At 51.0% G+C, this 20,688-nt stretch overlaps 3 protein-coding genes across 6 annotated transcripts in view; 1 reads left to right on the forward strand and 2 right to left on the reverse strand.

The window, feature by feature from the left end:
- RAB3IL1 (RAB3A interacting protein like 1) overlaps positions 1–5,224 on the reverse strand; it is a 31,393-nt gene extending 26,169 nt beyond the window's left edge. The window contains exon 1 of one of the 2 annotated variants that reach the window (XM_041129038.1): positions 5,136–5,224. In XM_041129038.1, the coding sequence (XP_040984972.1) occupies positions 5,136–5,140 (5 nt within the window). In that variant the 5' untranslated portion in view covers positions 5,141–5,224. The remainder of the gene's footprint in view (positions 1–5,135) is intronic. The other variant, XM_041129037.1, reaches the window with a different exon arrangement.
- On the forward strand, positions 1,322–14,236 carry LOC115352164 (bestrophin-1-like). Of its 3 annotated transcripts, XM_030039890.2 has the most exons (10): positions 1,322–1,906; positions 4,261–4,420; positions 5,375–5,469; positions 5,884–6,117; positions 7,204–7,358; positions 8,458–8,535; positions 10,110–10,262; positions 10,768–10,848; positions 11,713–11,864; positions 12,222–14,236. In XM_030039890.2, exons 2-10 carry the CDS (start codon positions 4,269–4,271, stop codon positions 13,420–13,422), a joined length of 2,301 nt encoding a protein of 766 aa, XP_029895750.1. In that variant the 5' UTR covers positions 1,322–1,906; positions 4,261–4,268; the 3' UTR covers positions 13,423–14,236. The 3 variants fall into 3 exon arrangements, with proteins under 3 accessions (XP_029895750.1, XP_040984965.1, XP_040984966.1); XM_041129031.1 differs by lacking the exons at positions 1,322–1,906; positions 4,261–4,420 and having other exon boundaries at positions 5,139–5,469; XM_041129032.1 differs by lacking the exons at positions 1,322–1,906; positions 4,261–4,420; positions 10,768–10,848 and having other exon boundaries at positions 5,139–5,469.
- Positions 14,237–14,958: 722 nt separating this feature from the next.
- Positions 14,959–19,817, reverse strand: FTH1 (ferritin heavy chain 1). Its single transcript, XM_030039905.1, has 4 exons — positions 19,528–19,817; positions 17,419–17,565; positions 16,308–16,433; positions 14,959–15,298 (listed from the first exon to the last, which is right to left on the reverse strand). The coding sequence occupies exons 1-4, from the start codon at positions 19,636–19,638 to the stop codon at positions 15,134–15,136; spliced, it is 549 nt and encodes a 182-aa protein (XP_029895765.1). The 5' UTR covers positions 19,639–19,817; the 3' UTR covers positions 14,959–15,133.
- Between the last annotated feature and the right edge of the window lie 871 nt (positions 19,818–20,688).

Genomic DNA, 20,688 nt, shown 5'->3' on the forward strand with positions numbered 1-20,688 from the left:
AAGTCAGGAGATCTCCTTGGTTTTGGTGCCGGGTAGAAGAAGCAAGGATTGTTCCCTCCATTTTTGTCAAAAAGGGATCAGGACCAGAGGTAATCCAACACACTACAGCCCACACCAGAATTAAAACCTCAGATGCTGGCACTGAGTCCCATGTTTTAAACTATCATCTCCCCACCGTTGACAGAAATTCCCAGGACCGCCCCAGAAACCCCACATTAGACAAATGCCAGGCAGCGCCTGCTTCAGAGAAGCAGTGACACAACACTCTCCCCTTGCCTAGGCTCAGCCACACAGGAAGGAGAAACCTACAGTTCGGACAAATTAATCCCTGCTGCTGATGCTAAACAAGTGTCAAAGACACAGGCACATAGACCAGCACAAGAGAAAGTAGGTTATTACAAGAACTAGCTCTTAATTTCATTTCATTGGAGACTTTTCTGCCTGCTAGCTAGAAAGAGCAGTGAAAAAACACACGTGGCAACCCCACAGAGCCTCACCAAGGAGTCTGGGTCTCCAGCTGCTCTTACCTGCAGGGATCAGACCTGTGCTCCCCCTCCACAGTGGCCCACAGCCGGCTAAATGATGGAGGCTCGGAGGGTCAGAGCACACTTATTTAATTGGGCCCAGGTGGTGAGACAGGGGTACGGCTTGGCTTAAGGCTCAGAGCAGCTCCTTGTCTCCAGGTCACTGAATGTTGTAGCAGCTCAGCAAGAGCTGAATGGAGGAAATACAGGTGTTTAGGGGGCAGATGCTACTACCTTGGACAACAGAAACAACTTCCCAAGGGATTGAGCAGAAAGAGGATGGAGAGACATGGGGGTCCTCCTGACGAGCTGTGGGCTATGCAAAGTCCTGTGCCTATGGGCACGGGGTTGCTGCCCAGGAGCCTGCTGACAGTGAAGGGTGCATGCCACAGCAAGACTAATTTGGTAAGGAAGGCTCTTGATTCAGAGCCTCATGGAAGGGGAATGTCTTAAAAGACTTGACAGGAGAGATTGCCAGAGATGGTGGAAGAAAGAGAAGGATGGTCACAATTGCGAGGGACAACTTGGGAGCAGAAAAGGGGCTGAGAACCCTGGAGAGACAGAGGCAACGAGTTCTCTGGCTTGGTGGAGGCTCAAGGACAAAGGCAAGGACCGGTGTTTCCCAAGGTGGCGTGCAAGAAAGAGCAGTGACAGCCTCCGAGCGCTGCTGGAGAAGCAAGTGGAAAAGAAAGTGAACACTTGGAAAGAGTCTTGGGGAGCCAGTGGCAGAGTGGAAGTCCCCAGCATCCAACCTACAGCTAGAAGAGATGGCAAACTCATCCAGGGGCAGCAGAGACAGCGAGAGAAACATCTGCTGAGAGCCAGGCAGGGCATGGGCCAGGTCTTTCACTGAGCTAGGAGTTTCCCCAGGGAAGAGAGGGCTGCGCAGTCCCCAAGGCTGACATTTTACAGCCTTTGTGGAAAATTCCAGCCCTACTTAATCTCCTGGGGCTCCTGTAAGATCGTGACACAGAGAAAGAGACCAAACAGGAAAGAATTAGAGGAAAAATGCCTCTCTTCTGGCAGGCACCATGGCTGTGCCAGGAGTTAGCAGCAGCAGTTGCGGAGCAGCCAGCCCTGCCTCCCCCTCCTCCGGCCGCCTCTATAAACACGCAGGGCTTACTCAGAAGATTAGAAGGGAACAGGGCAAAAGACAACAGAGTCTCTTTTGTAATGAGGAAGGATTATGGCATCAAGTGACCGGCTGCAGCTCCCAAGTGGGTTTCAGGCTCCTTAGCACACCGTGTCTGTCAGGTTCAATCCCCCCATGAGCCAAGGGGGCACGAGGAGGCGGGCTGTGGCGTGGGCCACAAAGGACCCAGCAAGGACACGTGCGGGACCAAACCTCCACAGCCTCCAGCACAGCTCAGGACCCCATGACTGTAAGTATCTAGTCCTCCCAAAAGCAGATAGATCCCTTCAAAGATCTATCTTCCTGCCTATCCGTGACCTCCTCTCACTCCATCTGTCCGCTGTACCCGCTTGCTCTCCGTCTTTGCGATAGCTGCTCGTGTCTGTTTGCCGTCGCACGTGGCGGGTGATGCACCTGACGCAGGCTTGCTGTTGCAGAATCTTGCTTGCTGTGGACTCCCACAGTCTGATTAGCATCAGTCGACCTTCAGGTGCAATGGTTAGTCCGGAACGGATCAGGCAGGCGGATGCAGGCAGCGGATCCCTGGGGAACGGGCTGTGCCGGCGCCGCGTAGGGCACGGCTCTTTCTCCCCATACCGACTCCGGTGTGCCAGTGCCGGTGCTGCAGCGAGTCGCCTCCCACCACGTACCTAAACCCCGAGTGGTATTTGGAGTGTGCCAGCTGCCGAGCGACATCCCGGGGCAGTCCCGCACAAGCTGGCAGGTGGGCAGGGAAGTGCCTTAACTATTCAGGGCTGGAGGAAAAAGCACCGGGAAAAGCCCAAGATCCTGTGCCGGAGCAGAACTGCATAGAGGTGCGTGACATCCATTCTTTACAAGGGCAAGAGCTGAAGTTTTCCATCTTTGGTAAAGAGTGAATCTGTATTTGAATTATGCAACAAAGAGTCTCCCTGAGTACTTTCAAGACCCAAAGCATAGAGAAAACAGCCAGCTCTCTGTAAGCAGCCCCCAACAAATTTATGGGTGTTTGCATACATTTCTCATCTTTATACTCCCTGTGTGTGCAGTCTCTAGGGCAGTTAAAAACCACTCTTCTAGGTCCTGTGCACTAGCCAGAAATACATATGGAAACGGCATGAATGTACACGAGGCTCTAGTGAAAGGTGCGTTTGTGCAGCTGGGGAGCCCTTGACAGGGCAGGTGCCAGCTCTGCTCCTCCGATATAACCTGAGAGGGGACCTGGGGAGAGTTATGACAGGGAAACCCAAGGGAGGAGCAGCACAGAAAAGCCAAAGCCAGGACAAAGATGCTATTCGGTTGAAGTAGCCAACAAAAGAGAGTTTGCTGTTTTTCTTCACAGCACTAGCTCACTGAGACCTGAGTTGTCCCCACCTAACCGCAGATCTTTCACTGAGATGCTTAAATGAGGAGCACGTACACTAACTCACCTGCCTTCAGCTGCTGCTACAGAGCAGTAAGGTCTGAACTGTCCCTTGAAGTGCTTTTTTGTCTCCATCGTTCAGGGAAAAGCCCAAGGCCCCACAACTATTAACGTTACTACCTCTGTTAGATAGTAATGTCTGTGTAACATCCTGGTAACATATTTTGATTTAGAAATACCAATAGTTTTCACATTGGATAATTATTTATGGACCAAGGGATCATTGACTTATCTGCTTGGCATGGATTACACTGGTTTGGTTTTCTTCACAAATGTAGGCTTATATGAATGTGAGTCTGATTATTAAATGATGATAAGGAATTACTTATCCAGGGTTAGACTAGAAGGGCAATGGGGATGCTGCGTGATTGGGAAGCATTTCATGAGCCTGAATGCCTTTTTACATCCAGCGTGATTTATTGTGCAACGTATGGTTGAAGGAGAGAGGAGGTGGAATTGCTGGAATTTGTGCTCTGTGAGCCTGGACAAACTCCATCACTCAGTTCTCTAACAAGGAGTGCTGTTCTGCCTGCAGGACTAGGACCAGCACAGTCCATATATGGCCCTCAGCCCAAATTTAAAGACAGCTATACTTTCTGGGCAAGTGCTACAAAAACTGTCAGATCTCCAGGGGTACCTTCATCTGGATCTGGGGTTTTTGCTTTCCTTTGCATTTCTTTTTTTTTTGCTAGCAGTATTCCAGGAAGACACTTCCTGACAAGCAGATTTACAGAAACAACATATTTGAAGCAAATACTACAAGGAAAAAAAATATAGTAAGCAACTTTGGAGTTTGTGACCCTGAGAATTAATCGTAAACAACTGTTCTCTGGAAGGGACTGGCACGTGCGCTCTGTCCCGTCCGACCAACCAGCCCCACTTGAATGCTGATAAACAAACACTAGAAACGAAGGGCTCCACCAGAAAGTATATTCTTTATCACTGTAACCAGCTCACATGCAACTCAAAGACAAGAAAAAGATGGCAAGCTCATTAAATTAATTGCCTACCATAAATTTCCTCCTGGTTCTCTATGTCACTGACTTCATCTTACCTGTCTTTTGATCCCAGCTCATTGCTTCTTTCTCTCTTCCTTCCTTCCATCTTGCTTGCTTGCTGGGACACTTGAGGTGTCCCTGTCTCCTCCCTCTGTGCAAGCTTGCTGGCAACTTCAACATCTGCTCATTTTGTGTCTCCACTAGGATCTGTGATGACAGTGACATACACCAACCGCGTAGCTGACGCCCGCCTAGGCACCTTCTCACAGCTCCTGCTCCAATGGAAAGGAAGTATCTACAAACTTCTCTACTCTGAGTTCCTTATTTTTATCTCTCTCTACTTCACCATCAGTCTTGTCTACAGGTAAGCACCCTTACACTCCGACACTAACACAGCCCCTCACTCTCAGCCTGTCCTGGAGCAGGACAGCTGAGCGACGAAGTATTGGGACAGTGGTCCTGGTGAAGAGGAGCTGGCCAGCCACTCACCAGCCACAGGAGGAAAAGAACTGCTCCAGTATGGCTTAGCCGCTGACAAATGTCCTTTTACTCTCCTGGGAAGGAACACAGTTTCTCTTCCCTGGGATGAAGAGTTGCATTTGGTGATTACCGACAGAAGAATAGTGTGTAGATCAGTGGAGACCAAGGCTGAACTAATACTGGAGATGTCTCACAGTGGGGAGCTTTAGGAGGGACTTTCCCTTCTTACACAACAGGCAAAACCTTGGGTACATTCTTGAGAGCAGACATCAGCTCTGGGACCACAGATCTGGGATAAGGCAACTGTATTCTGTGGCTGGTCTGGTTTTGGTGAGCAAAGACAGGGAGCTCCCCTAGCTGGTTCAATCACAGATGCAGCATGGAGGTAGGAAAGCAGCTCTAAGAGACAGGAACCATGGAGGTAGGAAAGCAGCTCTAAGAAAGAGGCAGGGACTCACCTAAGAGCAGAGCTTGGACTGACATTTTGCAGGATATTAAGTGGTGCACATCCAAGCTCGTGTCAAACGTTTCATACCACATAGCACTCTCCTGAGTGAGAAAAATAGAGGTAATCCCTGACATCAGACTGCATCACTTACCACATGCTCTCTGCCAGTGACCACTTCCAGGTCCTTTGGACTGGTCAGCAGGGTATTTTGGGGAGGTGGGCTGATGTCCCAGGCACACGAGGGCTGTTCGCTCGCATCATCCCCAGACTGATGGCGTGGCAGTGTCGTGACTACCCATCCTTGGCTTCCCTTGCCAGACTCCTATCCCAGCAGGCCCAACAAGGCACCGAGTCTTCTTTGAGGCTGATGCTTCTCTTTCTCCCTTTTAGGCTGATCCTAAGTGAGAGCCAAAGGCTGATGTTCGAGAAGCTGGCGCTTTACTGCAACAGCTATGCTGAGCTAATCCCCGTGTCCTTTGTGCTGGGTAAGGAGCTCTGTTTGGGAATACACAGGGAAGGGAAAGGGAGAGCATTTCTTCTCCCTGGTTTGATATAGCTCTGCAGGCAGGCAAGATTCACTGAGCAGATCCCTGCCTTTGCCTTTGTAAAACTCCTCAAGCAGAATACATCATGCCATGTTGCAGCTGTGAGGTATGCCCCCAGCACACAGCTTGCACTGGCCAGATATACTAGCATGTTCTGGGTTCTGCCAGGATGGCAGGGACAAAATAGCACCAAATAAACTGTGAAACCCAGATTCTAACTTCAGTGTGGAGATCTGAATTGCCCTCCAGGCATGCTTGCACCCATTCCTGTATGCGCAGTACCAGAATTCCTACATATAAGCATTTACATCTCCCACTTCTTTAGGACAGCTAATTTGCTCGGCTCACCTCTAGGTTTCTACGTGGCTCTGGTGGTGTCCCGCTGGTGGGCTCAGTATGAGAGCATCCCATGGCCTGACCGGATCATGAACTTGGTCTCCTGCAACGTAGATGGGGAGGACGAATACGGGCGGCTCCTGCGTCGCACCCTCATGCGCTACAGCAACCTGTGCAGCGTGCTGATCTTGCGCTCAGTCAGCACTGCTGTCTACAAGCGCTTCCCCAGCATGGAGCATGTCGTGAGGGCAGGTCAGTACTGGTACTGCCTTCTGCACAGCTCTGGCACCAAGCAGGCAGCAGCACCTTCCTGCTGGTTTTGGGGCAAAGAGGCTTGGAAAGGGCCACATGCCCTCCAGACTGGAGATGGGGTAGTGCTGCGATGGGCTCAGCTGATGTCTGCAGCGGGTGCTAAGCATCTGCTCATGCCCTAGCTCTGCTCTTGCGAAATAATCAACTGTTTCTGTTTCCCCATTGCACAGCGTGCTTGTTCCTACTAGTGGCTGGAAGGCTTGTTTGAAAGATGAAGGATCTCTGCCCAAATTTTTTACATAAGGAGAGTGTTGAGATCTGGTTTGTGAATGCAGATATGCTGCAGGACACGGGGCAGCCCTGGCTGATCAGATTAGGGTAACTGATGCAGTGACTTCACTGGGAGCTGCTTGCCCTGCACTGAAAGTGTGCATGGGAAGAGAAGAGCTCTCTGTAGTAAATAATGCTAATATAGTAAATATCCGGTGCATAGATCTATAGCAGAGCACGAGCAGACCCCTGCCAAGTGGTCATGTTTGTCCTCCCTCAGGGCAACAGTTTTCCACTGGGCAGGTGGGAATTGGAGCCTCAGACCTCCAACCTTAACTGCTGGGCACCCTGAATCCTGTCTGAAGATGCTCCTCAAGGTACAACATTTCCCAGTCTGCCCAAAGGGAGATGTCTGCACCTGCCCTAGTCAGCTGGGTTCCCTTTGCAATCCAGAGAGAGAAACAGGCACTTCTAGGACACAAGTTATCCCATTCTCAACAAATGTCTATGTACACCAGGCAATTGCACCCTCAGCAGTACTTTATCTCCCTGCTGACTGTGATCTGGTCAGATACACTGCAGACATCCAAAGTGAAATGAGAAAAGCCTGCCTTTCACACTTCCATAACTCACTGTTTTAACAAGACGACTTGTCCTTCTATGTGTCTCCCAAAGGCTGAGTGCCTGCGTCTTTCCTGTGATTTTTAAGGAGAGCTAGGGTGACCACCTGAGATTTATGTGTTTTCACTCCAGACCAGATCAATTCCTTTCTGCCCTCTACGGCCATCCCTCTCCGATCTACTCTTTTCCACCCAGGCCTCATGACACCAGAAGAGCACAAGAAGTTTGAGAGCTTGAATTCCCCCCACAACAAGTTTTGGATCCCGTGTGTGTGGTTCTCCAATCTGGCCGTGAAGGCAAGGAACGAGGGAAGGATCCGGGACAGCGTGCTGCTCCAAGGCATCCTGAATGTGAGTGACAGAGGCAATAGGCAACTGCTTGAGATCCTCATCCAGTCCTCCAGGTGGAACTACAGGGATTTCCAGAGTCAGGCAAGGAACAGGAATGGTGAGGTGGGACAGTGAGCCAAGCCCATCCCTGGGGATATTAGATTAACTTTGATGGGAAATGCTCCCACTGCCACTCTCCAGCTTGTGACAGAACAGAGGTTTTTCATGGCCTGCTGACATGGTAGCAATGTCACGTATATTAGAGGTGAGGGGAGTGTGACATCTTTCTCAAATGTGGGACTGGGAGGAACCATGGGACTCACATCTAGGTGTGGTAATGGGAGACACCCACGTAGCAGGTCCTTGATCAGCTTTCCTCCAGCCTTCACACACTCCAGAGCAGCCAATGACAGTGGCCAGTGGAGGTCTCTAGGATACAGATGAAAAGCCACAAGGAAGCACAAGGAAGCATGTATCTGAAAGAGACCGGGAGAGGTCAAAAGCATCCCCAACAACGAAGGTGCCTGTAGAAAACTTCACTATTGAAAACTCTTAGATAGTCCTGGGAAGCAGGCCATGCTCCACACGCAAGACCTGGCAATGATCCCTGCCCAGCTGCAGAGAAAAAAGGTCCAGAGCAGCTCATCATTCCTGGTATTCATGTGCAGAGAAAGTCACATTGTCTCTGTTGCCTGGAATGAGATTCATCTGCCCAGAGAGAAAGATCTCCCCCTGGGCTATTTATCTAGACTCACTATATAGTCAGGAGAGAGAAATGGATGCTCCTGAGACATTCTTTGCCTAACCTGTTGGCTGCTCATTTTGTGAGGAGAGAAACTCTGCTATGAAGTGAGCTAGGAAGGGATCTTGGGCTCAGACGGAGACACCCAGGCAGCAAGGGGCTCCTCCAGGGCAAGCGAGAGACCCTGCTGGTGGTCTGCTGGGGTAAGGCTGGGCACCAAAGGAGCAGGAGTCCTGGCTGAGCCCCCCCTTCCAGAGGAGGTGTGAGCAGGAGGGAATGGGCTGGAGCAACGAAGGCCAATGGGTCCAGAGAGGCTCAGCGTCCCCAGCAAGGAGATGCAAAGTTACGCTGACAGGCTGTTCCTTTTCCCCACTGCAGGAGCTCAACACCTTGCGCAGCCAGTGCGGGCGACTCTATGGGTATGACTGGATCAGCATCCCCCTGGTCTACACTCAGGTGAGAAGGGATCCCCCCCACCTACTGCTCCGCTGCCTGCCTGAGCACGCTGCCCCAGGCTACAAGGGGCACCCCCATTTACACCCACACCTGACCCACACATGGACCACGCTGACGCGAGATACGCTCGGACCCCTCATCCCCACCTACACGCGTCAGCTCTCTCACATACATAGCTCAGCAGCGCACACCCAGCCTTATTTCCCTCACTCGGACACAGCCACCTCTACAAGAAACACCCACTGTCCAGGGGTAAGTAACCACGATGTGTGCCACACGGGTGCACAGAAAACACAAGATACACACAGACCCACTCCCTGCACCACCTTGCAGGGAGCACGTCACTGAAACAGTTCCTTCCTACTCAGCAGAGCTGAGATCTGTCTGCCAGCAAAGCTGCTCCAGCAGGCAGGGCAGCTCTGATGGAGTCGTTCCATGTGTGTGAGAGAGCTGTGTGCGTGTACTCAGCTGTTTAATAGCTCTCTTGATGCAAACCCAGACAGACACTTCGGCACCAACTTGCTCCTTTGTCTCATACAATCCAGCTGCTCAGATAACACTAATGCACTCCACCGTTAAACGGGAACTGCTTCCGTTCATGCAGCCCTGAAGGTTAATGGGAAACATGTTGGGGAACCATATTCTTGCACAGACCAGTGTCCTGCACTCTAGGAACAAAAGCAGCATCATAGCGTGTCTTTGCCCCCTCTGCAGTACACAACCCGTTTTTTCATAGGTGCCCATCCACAACGCAAAAAATCTGTCATTCCAGGCACTCTCTGTCCTGCCCATCACAAAACAGCCCTGCACTGTTCACTGCAAGGAACTGCATGGCTGTCTCAAGAGTCTTGTGATGCTGGGTGTTTGTTTTTAACCCCCTTGATTGTTGCGTCAAGAGACCACGCAAGAGTCTCAGCTGCTTTTAATTTGAAAAGGGGAAGTTTCCAGACCCGTGATTACAGAGAAAAGCACAAAGCTCATTGTAGCCTGAAATCCGGGCAAGCAAGCAGGCAAACACAAAAAAGGCCCAGCATGAAGACCAGGAAGGAAAGAGCTAGTTTAGAGCTGGCAGCACTGCCAGGGCTTCCCTCCCTGACTTGGAAGCCGGCTGCCAGCATGGACTGAGCCATGAGGGGCTCGAGACAGCTTTCAGGAGAGGCAAGGACAAGAATGAAAAAAGCTTACAGCACCCCTTACTTTGGCAGCAGAACAACCATGCAGCCATGTGTCAGTTGTTTAAGCTCTTTCCCTCCAGGATGTCATGTGCTTTCTTCTGCCACTGTCCTTCTGTGACGCCTACATGGATGTCATTCCAGGAACAGCGTGGAATGAAATACAGTATATGTAAGAGCTAAAGGGCAAAGGGCATATTTAAAGCTTTCTGCAGTGGAAATGCATCTTCCTGCAAAAGCCTGTCATAACTGAATCCAAGGCTTTCAAAAGGTTACAGAGCCAGGAGCTCTGCAGCAGCTTGCCACTCTTTGGAGTTGTGTGGGATGGAACTGAAGAGAGATGCTGGGAAAGCAAGCTGGGAACTCAAACTCCTCTGGTGTGTCCTCTGGCATCTTTCCCAGGTGGTGACCGTGGCTGTTTACAGCTTCTTCCTGGCCTGTCTGATCGGGCGGCAGTTCCTGGATCCCGAAAAAGCATATCCTGGCCATGAACTAGACCTCTTCGTGCCTGTCTTTACGTTTTTGCAGTTCTTCTTCTATGCTGGCTGGTTAAAGGTAAGTCCAAGAAAATACGTCTGGAGCTGGAATCTGACCCAGCTACGGGTTTTTCCCAGTGTGTGCTCACCAGGGACCCAGCTGTGTTCTCTGGCCTATGGGCGACATGCCAGGGGCTGGCAGACAAACGGGAAGCCAACGGGGCTAAGAGTATTGCCAAGACCTTCTCAGTTTCTGAGTATCTCACCCTGGGATCAGCTCCAGCTTTCCTAAGCTTTGGTCCTGACTAGTTTGGGGAAAAAGAGAGGCAGTAGACTATACTTTACCTGCAGGGGTGGTCTGCAGCTGCAGGAGGGCTGTGTGAGCAAGGGGCAGTTATCTGTGTGTACCAATGTCTCCCAGCCGCTGGCAAGCCTCCATTTTTAACCCACCCCTTTCTGGGAGGAACAGCATTGCTCCAAATTCAGGGGACGCCACGCTTGACTCTGCCGCACAGGTCTTCTCCCTGCAGGGAAAGGGGCAGGTATGACCATGATGACCTTTGCTATGCGCTCTCCACATGCAGGTGGCCGAGCAACTCATCAACCCTTTTGGTGAGGACGATGATGACTTTGAAACCAACTGGCTCATCGACAGGAACCTGCAGGTAAAGTGAAGGCAGGATCCTCCAGATGAGCCTGACCTGCGGAAGAACAATGAGGCAGGACTGCACCCGAGGGTTTAGCAAGCCCCATCAGCGCAGTCACAAAGTTCTCCTGCAACCCCTCTGCTGCCTACCTGCCATGCCTGCAATGGAGCGGAGAAGCAGTCCCTAGTGCCCTTGTGCTTTCCTGAGGCGTCAGTGGCTGCACGTTAAGAAGGGGCCCAGGATCTCCAGAGGGAGACGGCCAGGAGAGCAGGAGGAGAGCATAAGGCCTCCCAAGAAATACAAGGGTGAAGGGGGCCAGCTCAGTGTTCCCCCTCAGCAGCCAAGGAGGCACCCCAGGCTCCGGGAAGAATGTGGGGGCAAGACCTGTGCCAGGAAGACCCCCCCACACGCCAGGGAAGACAGGGCTTTTGGCGAATCTTTGTAAACAGAGACCGATTGCAGCTTTAGTCCCCGCTCTGGCACACACGATGGATCCAGACTGTTCATTTCACACCCTTGCTGCCTTTGAATGACACATCATTCTTGCCCCTCCCTAGCTTTTCCACCCTGTGTCTCTATCTAGAACTGCCTCCTCTGCTTTCTTCCATGCAATAACTCCCCACCTTCCCTTCCTAACACTGAGCCCTTCTGTCCTAGTGAGCGTATTGCTTTCCTGCCTCCTTCAGCATCACTTTCCTTCCAATTAATTAAATCTCTCTGTGTGAGAAAAGACCCAAGTGGCAGGAAAGCACATAGCAAACCCAGCCACTTGGCTCGCTTCCGTGCTACGTTGCTTCTTCCTGCCCTGCATTCCTTTGTCCACCGATAATAGGCACACGTAATGCTGCTCACCCCATATGACATTTCTGCTGTCCCCTGCAGGTCTCCCTTATGGCAGTGGATGAGATGCATCAGGATTTACCCATTCTGGAGAAGGACCTGTACTGGAATGAGCCCGATCCCCAGCCACCCTACACGGCAGCCACTGCTGAGTACAAGCGCCCATCGTTCCTTGGCTCAACTTTTGATATCAGGTGAGTGCAGCCACAGGGTGTCCGAACAGTCAGGTCTTGTGCAGGATATTATACTTGAGGGGTAAGAGGTAGCAGTAATCTCTTTCTCTATAGTCTGTGAAATCTTGCCCTAAGATACTTTTAGGCTTAACCAGAGACAATAGCCAACATCCTCCGCAGAAAAGGATGCCTTTGACCTCTTTCCCCCCTCCCCTCTACTATGAGCATCCCTATTGTGGGGGGCCTAACACATATCTAATGGCAATACAGGAAGAGAGAGGCTTGTCGCTGGCAGCAGCATTCCCTGTGCTGCCAGCCTCTCCACCAGAAACCACCTCCTTTTGTGGCTGTGTAACAGCCCATTTTGCCTTTCCCCAGCATGCAGAAAGAAGAGATGGAGTTCCAGCCCTTGGAGCAAATTAAAGAGAATGAGGAGGCCAACCACTCTACACCGTTACTGGGACACCTGGGCCGCCTCCTTGGCGTCCAGTCACCGAGTTTCTCCAGGTCCTCTTCCCGGATGAACCTGCTGCGCAGACGAGGAGACCCCACATCCCCCTTCTCCCATTATACATACCAAGACGTGGGCAAGTCTGCAAGCCCTTGCAGCATCAATCAGCCAAGGGGAGACTCCAGCTCACAGGAGCAGTGGGACAGCGAAGATGGAAAACTAAGGGAGTTTGACGCCTTCATGTCAACCCCATTTTATGAGAGACCTGGTTTCTACAGTGCTCCACAGACACCGATCAGCTCTATCCCCATGATTTTCCCTTCTAGACGCCAAGGCCGCAAGAAGCCTCCTGCACTCTCCAGCATCGCTGCATGCTCAACTTCTCTTCGGGACGTCATTGTCAACTCCTCACCTTCCAGGGTCAGCGATACGTATAAGAGCCAGAGCTCCCTTGGTTCAGGTGCAAAGGAAACATTTATTTGGCCAACAGATCGGAGCAAAGGTCCTGACTCACTGGTTGCAACAGCAGAAGAAGAAAAGAGCAACTCTAACAGTAAAATCAGAGAAGCTACCACCACAGGAAGTCCGGGAGCTCAGTCCACAGCATCACAGAGCCCTAAATTCCCCTTCTTAGCAGAGTCCCCAGACCACGAGAAGCAGGGTAGCTTCAAGAGTCTGAAGAGCTCGAAAGCTTCCCACCCACCCTGGCTAACCCTGGAGAACACGGCATCAGCCACTCCCAATTCTGAGCATTCAAGCGCGTTTCACACCCCCAGTAACAAAACCCCCGGAGGCAGTGCCTCCCTCTGCTTCTCATTCACTCCTGTAACATCTCCAGCGCTGGAGAGATCCCACATGGGGAACACGGGCCCTGATGCTCGCAGCCTAAGTTTAGAAGATGCAGCCAGCGCTCCAGACCAGCATCCAGCAGAAGTTTCCAGGATCACGAGAGAGACTGAAAATGGAAGCACCAATACTCCCCCTACAAAAGAGCCAAGAAGAGCAGAGAGTCCATCCCCCAATGACTCTGGCATCTCTCTAGCCGAAGGTGACTACGTGGGGCTGATGGAGGTGATCATGGAGACCAGTGAAAGCACATGTGAAGAGCAGATAGAGCAGTACAGCTAGAGGAGACCGAGGCATATGCAGTTCTGTTGAGATACCTGCCATATTAGTGATATTGCAGTGTCTTTACACCTGGCCACGCCAGCACTCACCCAAACAGAAGGGCAGCGCAGCCAAACCACCTAGGGCTGCAACATGCAGCTAGAGCCCAGCCTAGGCTAAAGCCAGCGCTAATGACACACTGCTACTGGCCCCAGGTACAGTAGCAGGCACAACTTCAGTGTTGCCGTAATAACAAAACCCCCTCTGCATTTGTAGCAGAAGAACAAGACTTTGAGGGTTGAGCATTGCAGACACCTAACAGCAGAGCAATAGCTCAGCAGGTAGCAGCCTCAAGAGGCTGGAGTGCAGGCACAGCCCAAACCAGAAGAGGAATATAGTTAATCAGGATACCAACCCCCTCCTCATCACAGCAAGAATCGAAACTTGAGCTTCCCGTTCCCCACATTTGTCACAAAACCCATCACAAGTCTCAGGCAGGACTTGCACTACTGACAAGATACTCCAGGGAAAGTAAGGGACTGAAGCAAGTCACATCATTTGTGATGCAGACCCACAGTGCTTCTTGGAAGTCAGGTCTAGCTGGTGTTTTCCAGTACTGGAAAAGTAATGGGATAAGGCAGGGCAAGTGCCCACTGGAACAGGTGGCTGCAGCCAACAGTATTTGCCCAGCACATTGCTTCCTTTTGAAGTTCCACTCACATCTGCCACTGATTTGACAGTGCTCAGAGAAGCAGCCATCTGGATGTTAGCAGACACCATACAGCTATGAGTTTTTACTGTCTTCCCTAAGAAAATAAAAGGCTGAAGTCCAGGACCACCTGTTTTGTTTCCTCATTTTAGTTTCCATGCAATGATAGGAAACCATGTAAGTTTTCCTACTTCTGTCTTTAGAAACAGCTGCAAATCGCCCGTATCACAGGGGGCACATGACAAATTTACTCTACTTCCCACATCCCTTCCAATGCCTTCACAACAGCTGCCTACCCTCTCTGCCTTCCAAGTACAGCTGCTAGACCTAGGCAGATGTCACCACCACCCGCTGCAACACCCGACAGTGTTCTTGAGGCAGTTCCAGTAGCACTGCTGTTTCAGTCCAGCCTGATTACAGTACACAGCTCTAAAGTCTCGATTCACAGTACACTTTCTCCGCACACAAGCATAGTGCCATTTGTTAGACAGGCATGATGCCTAGTGAGGTACTAGCCCTCCTCCCCCTTCAGTACCCTCATCTAAATTCACAGGGATCAATTCAGGAAGCCCAGATACTCAAGCCTTCCTTTCCTTGCACATTCATTACAGCAACAGCTTCGGTGGCAGTGGCATTTAAAACACAACTTTAGTCACTGAGCAATTCCTGCAGAGGATCTCACTGGATTGGGGGAAAAAAAAACCCAAGTAAAACCTGATCCCTCTATGATCCCTCTAATATATTCGTTCATCCATGGCCAACTTAAGACAACTGTCACAACAATGATTATGCAGCACAATCCTGCAAGTACAGGCCTCTCGCTCCTGAGAGAAACAGAAAAACCCAACTTGAACCAAGTCACTTTATTGGATGGAGGGCAATACACAAAACACAAGAGAAAAGAAGGGTGATATTTGGTACAGAGTATGAGAACTGTTTATCTAGATAGCTGAAGATGCATGCATGGCTGGACAGTAAAGTAGGAGTCCCACTGAAACCCACAGGGTGGCTCGTGGCAAGACTTCAGCTCTCATTGTCACTGTCCCCTAGGGTGTGCTTGTCAAAGAGGTACTCTGCCATGCCGTATTTTGGTGCCCCCATCTTCCGCAGGTTGGTCACATGGTCACCCAGCTCTTTGATGGATTTCACCTGTTCATCCAGGTAGTGAGTCTCAATGAAGTCACACAACTGAAAGGGAGACAAAAGAGTTTAAATTTAGGCCTGAGCACAGCTTACCCTGCTGAAGCAGCATCTGAAATCCTACCACCCTCTCTAAGGAAAGGAAAAGATAAGGAACAACAGTTTTAAAGCTGCAGAAGATATCCAAGAGGAAGAAGCCTTTAGTTTTGCCTCAACAATGCCAGAAAAAGACCAAAGTGAGGCAGGCTTATCTAGGCACACTTGCTCCAGAACCCCACAGTACAATATCAACTCACAAAGTCCCCTCTCTTCCTCACTACGAGAAGCAACAGGAAAGTTTCTGAACATATTCAGAAGCCCTCACTGCACAGCACTTGAATTCATGACCGTGAGGACTTAAATCTCTAGAATGGTCCAGCTATGTTCTTTTTTAAAAAGTCCCTCCAACTTATGCAAGACACTTCCAAGAGTACTTTGATTCAGACACATGCTAATCTCCTCCCGATACTAAGAAGTTTCAGTCCAGCCTTGCCAATAACTTCCATCTGTGAAGAAACCTGTATTTTCAGACACTGTATTCTGAAGTGTCAGGGCTTTTAATATTCAGAAGTGACTCCAAAAATCTTATGACAAAGGCCTTACAGGCATCCATTGGTTTAAAGTTAGAACTCATCCCCCCCAGGAACCAGCATTCTCCATAGAGCTTAATACATTTCTTCCCTTCAAAATGCTGTTCGCAGGAGTGCTCTCTGTTCCCAAGAGCAACAGAAGAGTTTGAACAAAGCAACACACCCACTGTTCTGTAAGGCAGGCCTCAGCCACCCTAATGCACCGCAACTGGTTCTCCTGGAAAAAGATGGCAATAACCCTACCAAACAGCTAAGGTACAGGCTGACACCTGGGCCCTTCCCTTTGGAAAGGCTGCACCACTAGTTCACACCCTTTCTTTACCTTTAGGAATGGCAGAGACACACAACTCACCCCTAAACCCACGCAATTAGACACATACAAGCCCCCTCATTGCACAGCTACATTCTCAGCTTCAGTATCCACTTACATGTGGGTCATTCTTTTCAGTTGCCAATTTGTGCAGTTCTAACAGTGACTGGTTCACATTCTTCTCCAGGTGCAGGGCACACTCCATTGCAGTAAGTCCATTCTCCCAGTCATCACGATCTGGCTTCTAGAAGGGGAAAGCACACAACCATATTTTCTGTAAGTACCCACAGACCATTAGGGAGCAAAGTCTTTTATATCAGTCTCAAAGCCTGTTTACACCAAGTCCAGGCATTTAGGTACCTTCAAAAGTTTGGCGGACACACAGCACACTCAGAACAGAACTGAATGCATGCTCCAAGTCCCAGACCTGTCCCTATTCTGTAGGTTCTCCTCATGGCATGTTCTCTGAGGTCTTGCAGGCAAAACAGCTAACAGAGCTACTGTCTTCCTCCTCCCATTATAACCTAATCGCTTAAACATCTGCCTATGTAAGTAGGCACTGGGCACAATTTCAGAAATGAAGCAGTAAGAAGGCACCAGTACAAGCCAGTCCAGTCTTCAGCTCAGACTGCCTACTATAGAATCTGGAGTTTACAAGTACTCAGACTTACTAGTAAGCAAGGGAATTCTTTTTAGATGCCCATCACTCACTTTGCTGTTTTCCCCATGCAGAGCATTAAACTGGCCCTACGACATTGCTTACTTTCTGCTGTTCTGAATAATCTAATTAAAGTAGCTTCAAGAAAACAGCGGTATGAAATCTTGTAGTGAGCCATAATAAGCAATTGGAAACTTGAGATTTCACATTGCCATGGCAAGCGAGCCAAGAGTTCTCTACAAAACAGTTAGAGAACACTCTTGCCATTAAATTTAAGGTAGATGAACCTGTTGTGTTCTAGTTACTCACAAACCACCCAGGGCTAGGCATCCTCTTCTTACACTGGAAGTACTTTTTATTAGTCGATCAGCACAAATTATCGAATTACTATGCATCTCTAGATTTTGGGCGGAGTGCCACACACAGATCACAGCAATGCAGTATGCCTATCTACTGTCAGATGCTGCTCCTTCTGGGAGAGGACGCGCAGCGAAATTCATCCCCTTCCAGCTTGGAGGCAGACCACAAGTCCAGTTCTGCATTAGAAAGGACAACCCACAGCTCCACTCACCTTGATGTCCTGCAAGAAGATGCGTCCACCCCTCTGATTCTGTAGCTTCATCAGTTTCTCAGCATGCTCACGCTCCTCATGGGACTGATGCAGGAAGTACTTGGCAAAGTTTTTCAGAGCCACATCATCACGGTCAAAGTAGTAGGACTGAAAAATAAGAATTCATATGCTCAAAACCCCAAGCCTCACTCCAGCAGCCACACAAAGCCAAGTCCATACCATGGCTTCAGATATGTCTCCTATCAGCCCTACTTCAAGATGGCTGGAGTCCAAGCTAAGACTAGCAGTAGCACTGACAACAGCAAGGCAGTGCGGCAAAACTCTTCCCTTAGTAGCAAGTTAGATTTTCCTGACTGGGATTAAATTTTAACCTGTATCCCTACAATGAACACCAGGGACACTAATAAGTGGTGTTTCTGGTTCAGTTCTGAAGATACAAAAAAAAACCCCACACCCCACAAACATACCTGTTCTTCTGAGCACAATTCAAATGCCTTAAGCACAACTGACTTGAAAAGCCTTTTTCAAGAAGTCTTCCCTGCTCCCTTTGTTTGCCTGAGTTTGTTGTTTGCCTGAGTTTGTTTACAACAATCACAAGTCAAGGTTCTAACTTGCAGTACCAGTTAAGGGTGGCCAAGAACTTTTAAGGTACTTCTGCAATAAAGCTCCCATGCTTCCCTAGGCTTATCAGGGATTAGACTGAGAAGTACACCTCCCACTTTTGGAAAAAACCAAAAAATTAGTATCACATTTAAAAAAACAAAAGATAAACTGAACTAAAATACATATTCAACAGCAAATACAAGATCATCTTTTTTGAAAGCCAAAAAAACTGTAACAGCAGTTAGAAGCCATCACACAGCTTGTTTGTTCTTTGGTCAGAGCCATTAGACAGGATTCAATGGGAAGCTTTGTATCAACTGCCAGTTATTTACCAAACTACTACAGAATTCTCTGCTCTTAAACCAGCAGCTTGGAGGTTCAAGGCTAGACACTGGTGCTTGTGTATCACTATCATCCACCAACATAATTCCATTTAACTCATAGGTGAGGTTCAGACCATCACAGTAACACAGAAGCAAGCTGTACAGTTCTACACCTACATGCCACAACACACTACAGCGTCACTAGAACGTCTCGAGTTCCCTGCACGTCTAAAGCACCAAGATTCCTGCACAGAGGTCAGAGCTGCTGTTTGGACCAAAGTTACTCATCTCAGCTATGGCTAAAATGGGAGTCTCATGCCAAGCAAGACATGTTAAGCGCAGTGCCAAGAAACCACGGATTCCTACCGATTCGCTTCACCAGCTATGAACGAAAAACCTCGCCTCAGAGACAAGAACCTCTGTGGGAAAGGTGCCAACCTCTTCGTTAGTCAACTCCTGTTATCCAGCCCAGCCCCAAGGGCAGAGCCGCTTGGAAGCTGCTGAGCTGTGCTGATAACGAGTCCGGCCAAGGGCAACAGATAGAGAGCGGTTAACGTGTAACTGAAGTTCGCCACCGAGATAAAGGCCTCACCTACCGAAAACAAGCGGCCGCCCCACCCCCAGGGGATGGCCGAGAACGCCCCGGAGGAGGAGGAGGAGGAGAGCGGCTGCGCCCGCAGGCACCGCCCGGCACTCGGACCCCCCCCTCCCCGCCAGCCGGTCAGGGAGCTCGGCCGGAGTGCGTGGGGAGCCCAGGCCGGTCCCTCGTAGAGCCCGAACCGGAGCAGCGCCAACGAACCCCCCTCTTCGCGGGGAGCGCACCCGGGACCGGCAGCCCCCACAGCCCCCCGCTACGCCTTTATCCCTCGCGAGAGCCCTCCCTCACCCCCCCCCCCCCCCCCCCCGCCTTCCTCAGGCAGGCCTCACGCAGAAGCCGCGACGCTTCTTCCCTCACCCCGGCAGGGCCCAAACACAGGGCGGGCCCCGACCCCTCTCGGGGCGGGGGGGGGGAGAAGCCACACCGGGTGGGCCCCCCCCACACACACCTCAACACAAGCGTTCCCGGGTGGGCCCGAAGCGCACCCCCCCCCCCCCCCCCCCCCAGCAGGCCTCACACCTCTCCTCTCCCTTTATCCCCACAGCGGACAAGCCCCTGAGCAGATCCCCCCCCCCCCCCACTCACCATGCTGAGGTACACGTAGGAGGCGTAGAGCTCCAGGTTGATCTGGCGGTTGATGGCGGCTTCGCAATCCTGGTGGTAGTTCTGGCGCACCTGGGAAGGGGGGGCTGCCATGGCGCTGCCTTAAGGGATGAATCGGTGGGTACGACGGCGGGGGGGGGTGTGCTAGTAGTAGTAACAGAGGTGTGGGGGGTGGCGGGCCCGAGCGCGGCCGGTTCCGTCCAAGCACTGTTGACGCAGGAACCCGCTCCGCTCAGCCTCACCGACGCGCTCTGACCACAAGGCCGCTCCGCGCCCGCCATTTTATAGTGCCGCAGCGTCACCGCGGGCGGCCCCGCCCAGCCCCTCCCGCGCCAAAGCCGAGGGGGCGGGGCTTCCCGCCGCGCTTCTGCTAGCCCAGCGTGACTCAGCACCCCCACCACCAACCCCGCCCCCTCGTGGGCGGGGCCCGCGCGTGCCTCCGCCCCCTTCCCCCACAGCCGCCGTCTGGCTGCGGCTTCCACTATGGCCGCCGGTCAGGGCTGCCTTTGGGGGGGGACACCGACCCTTCCACCCCAAAACTGCCAAACCTCCCGCCTCCAGGTTTAGCCGACCCCCGTCCCAGCCTAAATCTGGAGGCCGGGGGTGTCTCTCCGCCAGAGCGTGGGGCTCCCGACCCCACAGGGAGGGAGCAGGCCTGGGGTGGAGGCCCAGAGAGCGAAGTGCCTCGTGGCCCTGCGGGCACCGAGACGTGTTCATTCAACGAAAAACTGCGTAGAGCTTTTAAACCTTAACAGTAAACGTTCGAGCTGCTTAATTAATACAGCATTGGGAAGGAAGGAATTCACGCCATGGTGGATGGGTTTTTTTTCTCATTTCACTTACTATGAAAGTGGTAATTGGGACTGGAAACCAGTATAAAAAGGGTTTTTCCTTGTTTCACTTACTATGAAAGTGGTAATTGGGACTGGAAACCAGTATAATAGCTCGGCTGGTTGTCAATGGCAGCTGCCGGCTCTGGCTTGCCACTCCAGTAAAGCAGTGGGTGACTCGGTGGTGAGACCCGCTGGGTTTTCAGACTTCCTTCTTTCAGTGACCTGGCCCTCCTTTAGATTCTGCCTCAAAAATGCTCCTAAGAAATGCAAGAAACAATTAAATAAAGGGCAAAATCCTTGTTTAGCCTGA

This window comes from Aquila chrysaetos, chromosome 16 (assembly GCF_900496995.4).
Source record: "Aquila chrysaetos chrysaetos chromosome 16, bAquChr1.4, whole genome shotgun sequence".
Lineage (NCBI taxonomy): Eukaryota > Metazoa > Chordata > Aves > Accipitriformes > Accipitridae > Aquila > Aquila chrysaetos.

Coding starts and splice junctions, on each gene's coding strand:
- FTH1 (XM_030039905.1), bottom strand. CDS start 19,638: ATGGCAGCCCCCCCTTCCCAGGTGCGCCAGAACTACCACCAGGATTGC. Junction 17,566..19,527: donor CCTACGTGTACCTCAGCATG/GTGAGTGGGGGG, acceptor CTTATTTTTCAG/TCCTACTACTTTGACCGTGA. Junction 15,299..16,307: donor CTGAAAAGAATGACCCACAT/GTAAGTGGATAC, acceptor TCTCCCTTTCAG/TTGTGTGACTTCATTGAGAC.
- LOC115352164 (XM_041129031.1), top strand. CDS start 5,139: ATGCTCTCTGCCAGTGACCACTTCCAGGTCCTTTGGACTGGTCAGCAG. Junction 6,118..7,203: donor GGAGCATGTCGTGAGGGCAG/GTCAGTACTGGT, acceptor TTTTCCACCCAG/GCCTCATGACACCAGAAGAG. Junction 8,536..10,109: donor TCCCCCTGGTCTACACTCAG/GTGAGAAGGGAT, acceptor CATCTTTCCCAG/GTGGTGACCGTGGCTGTTTA.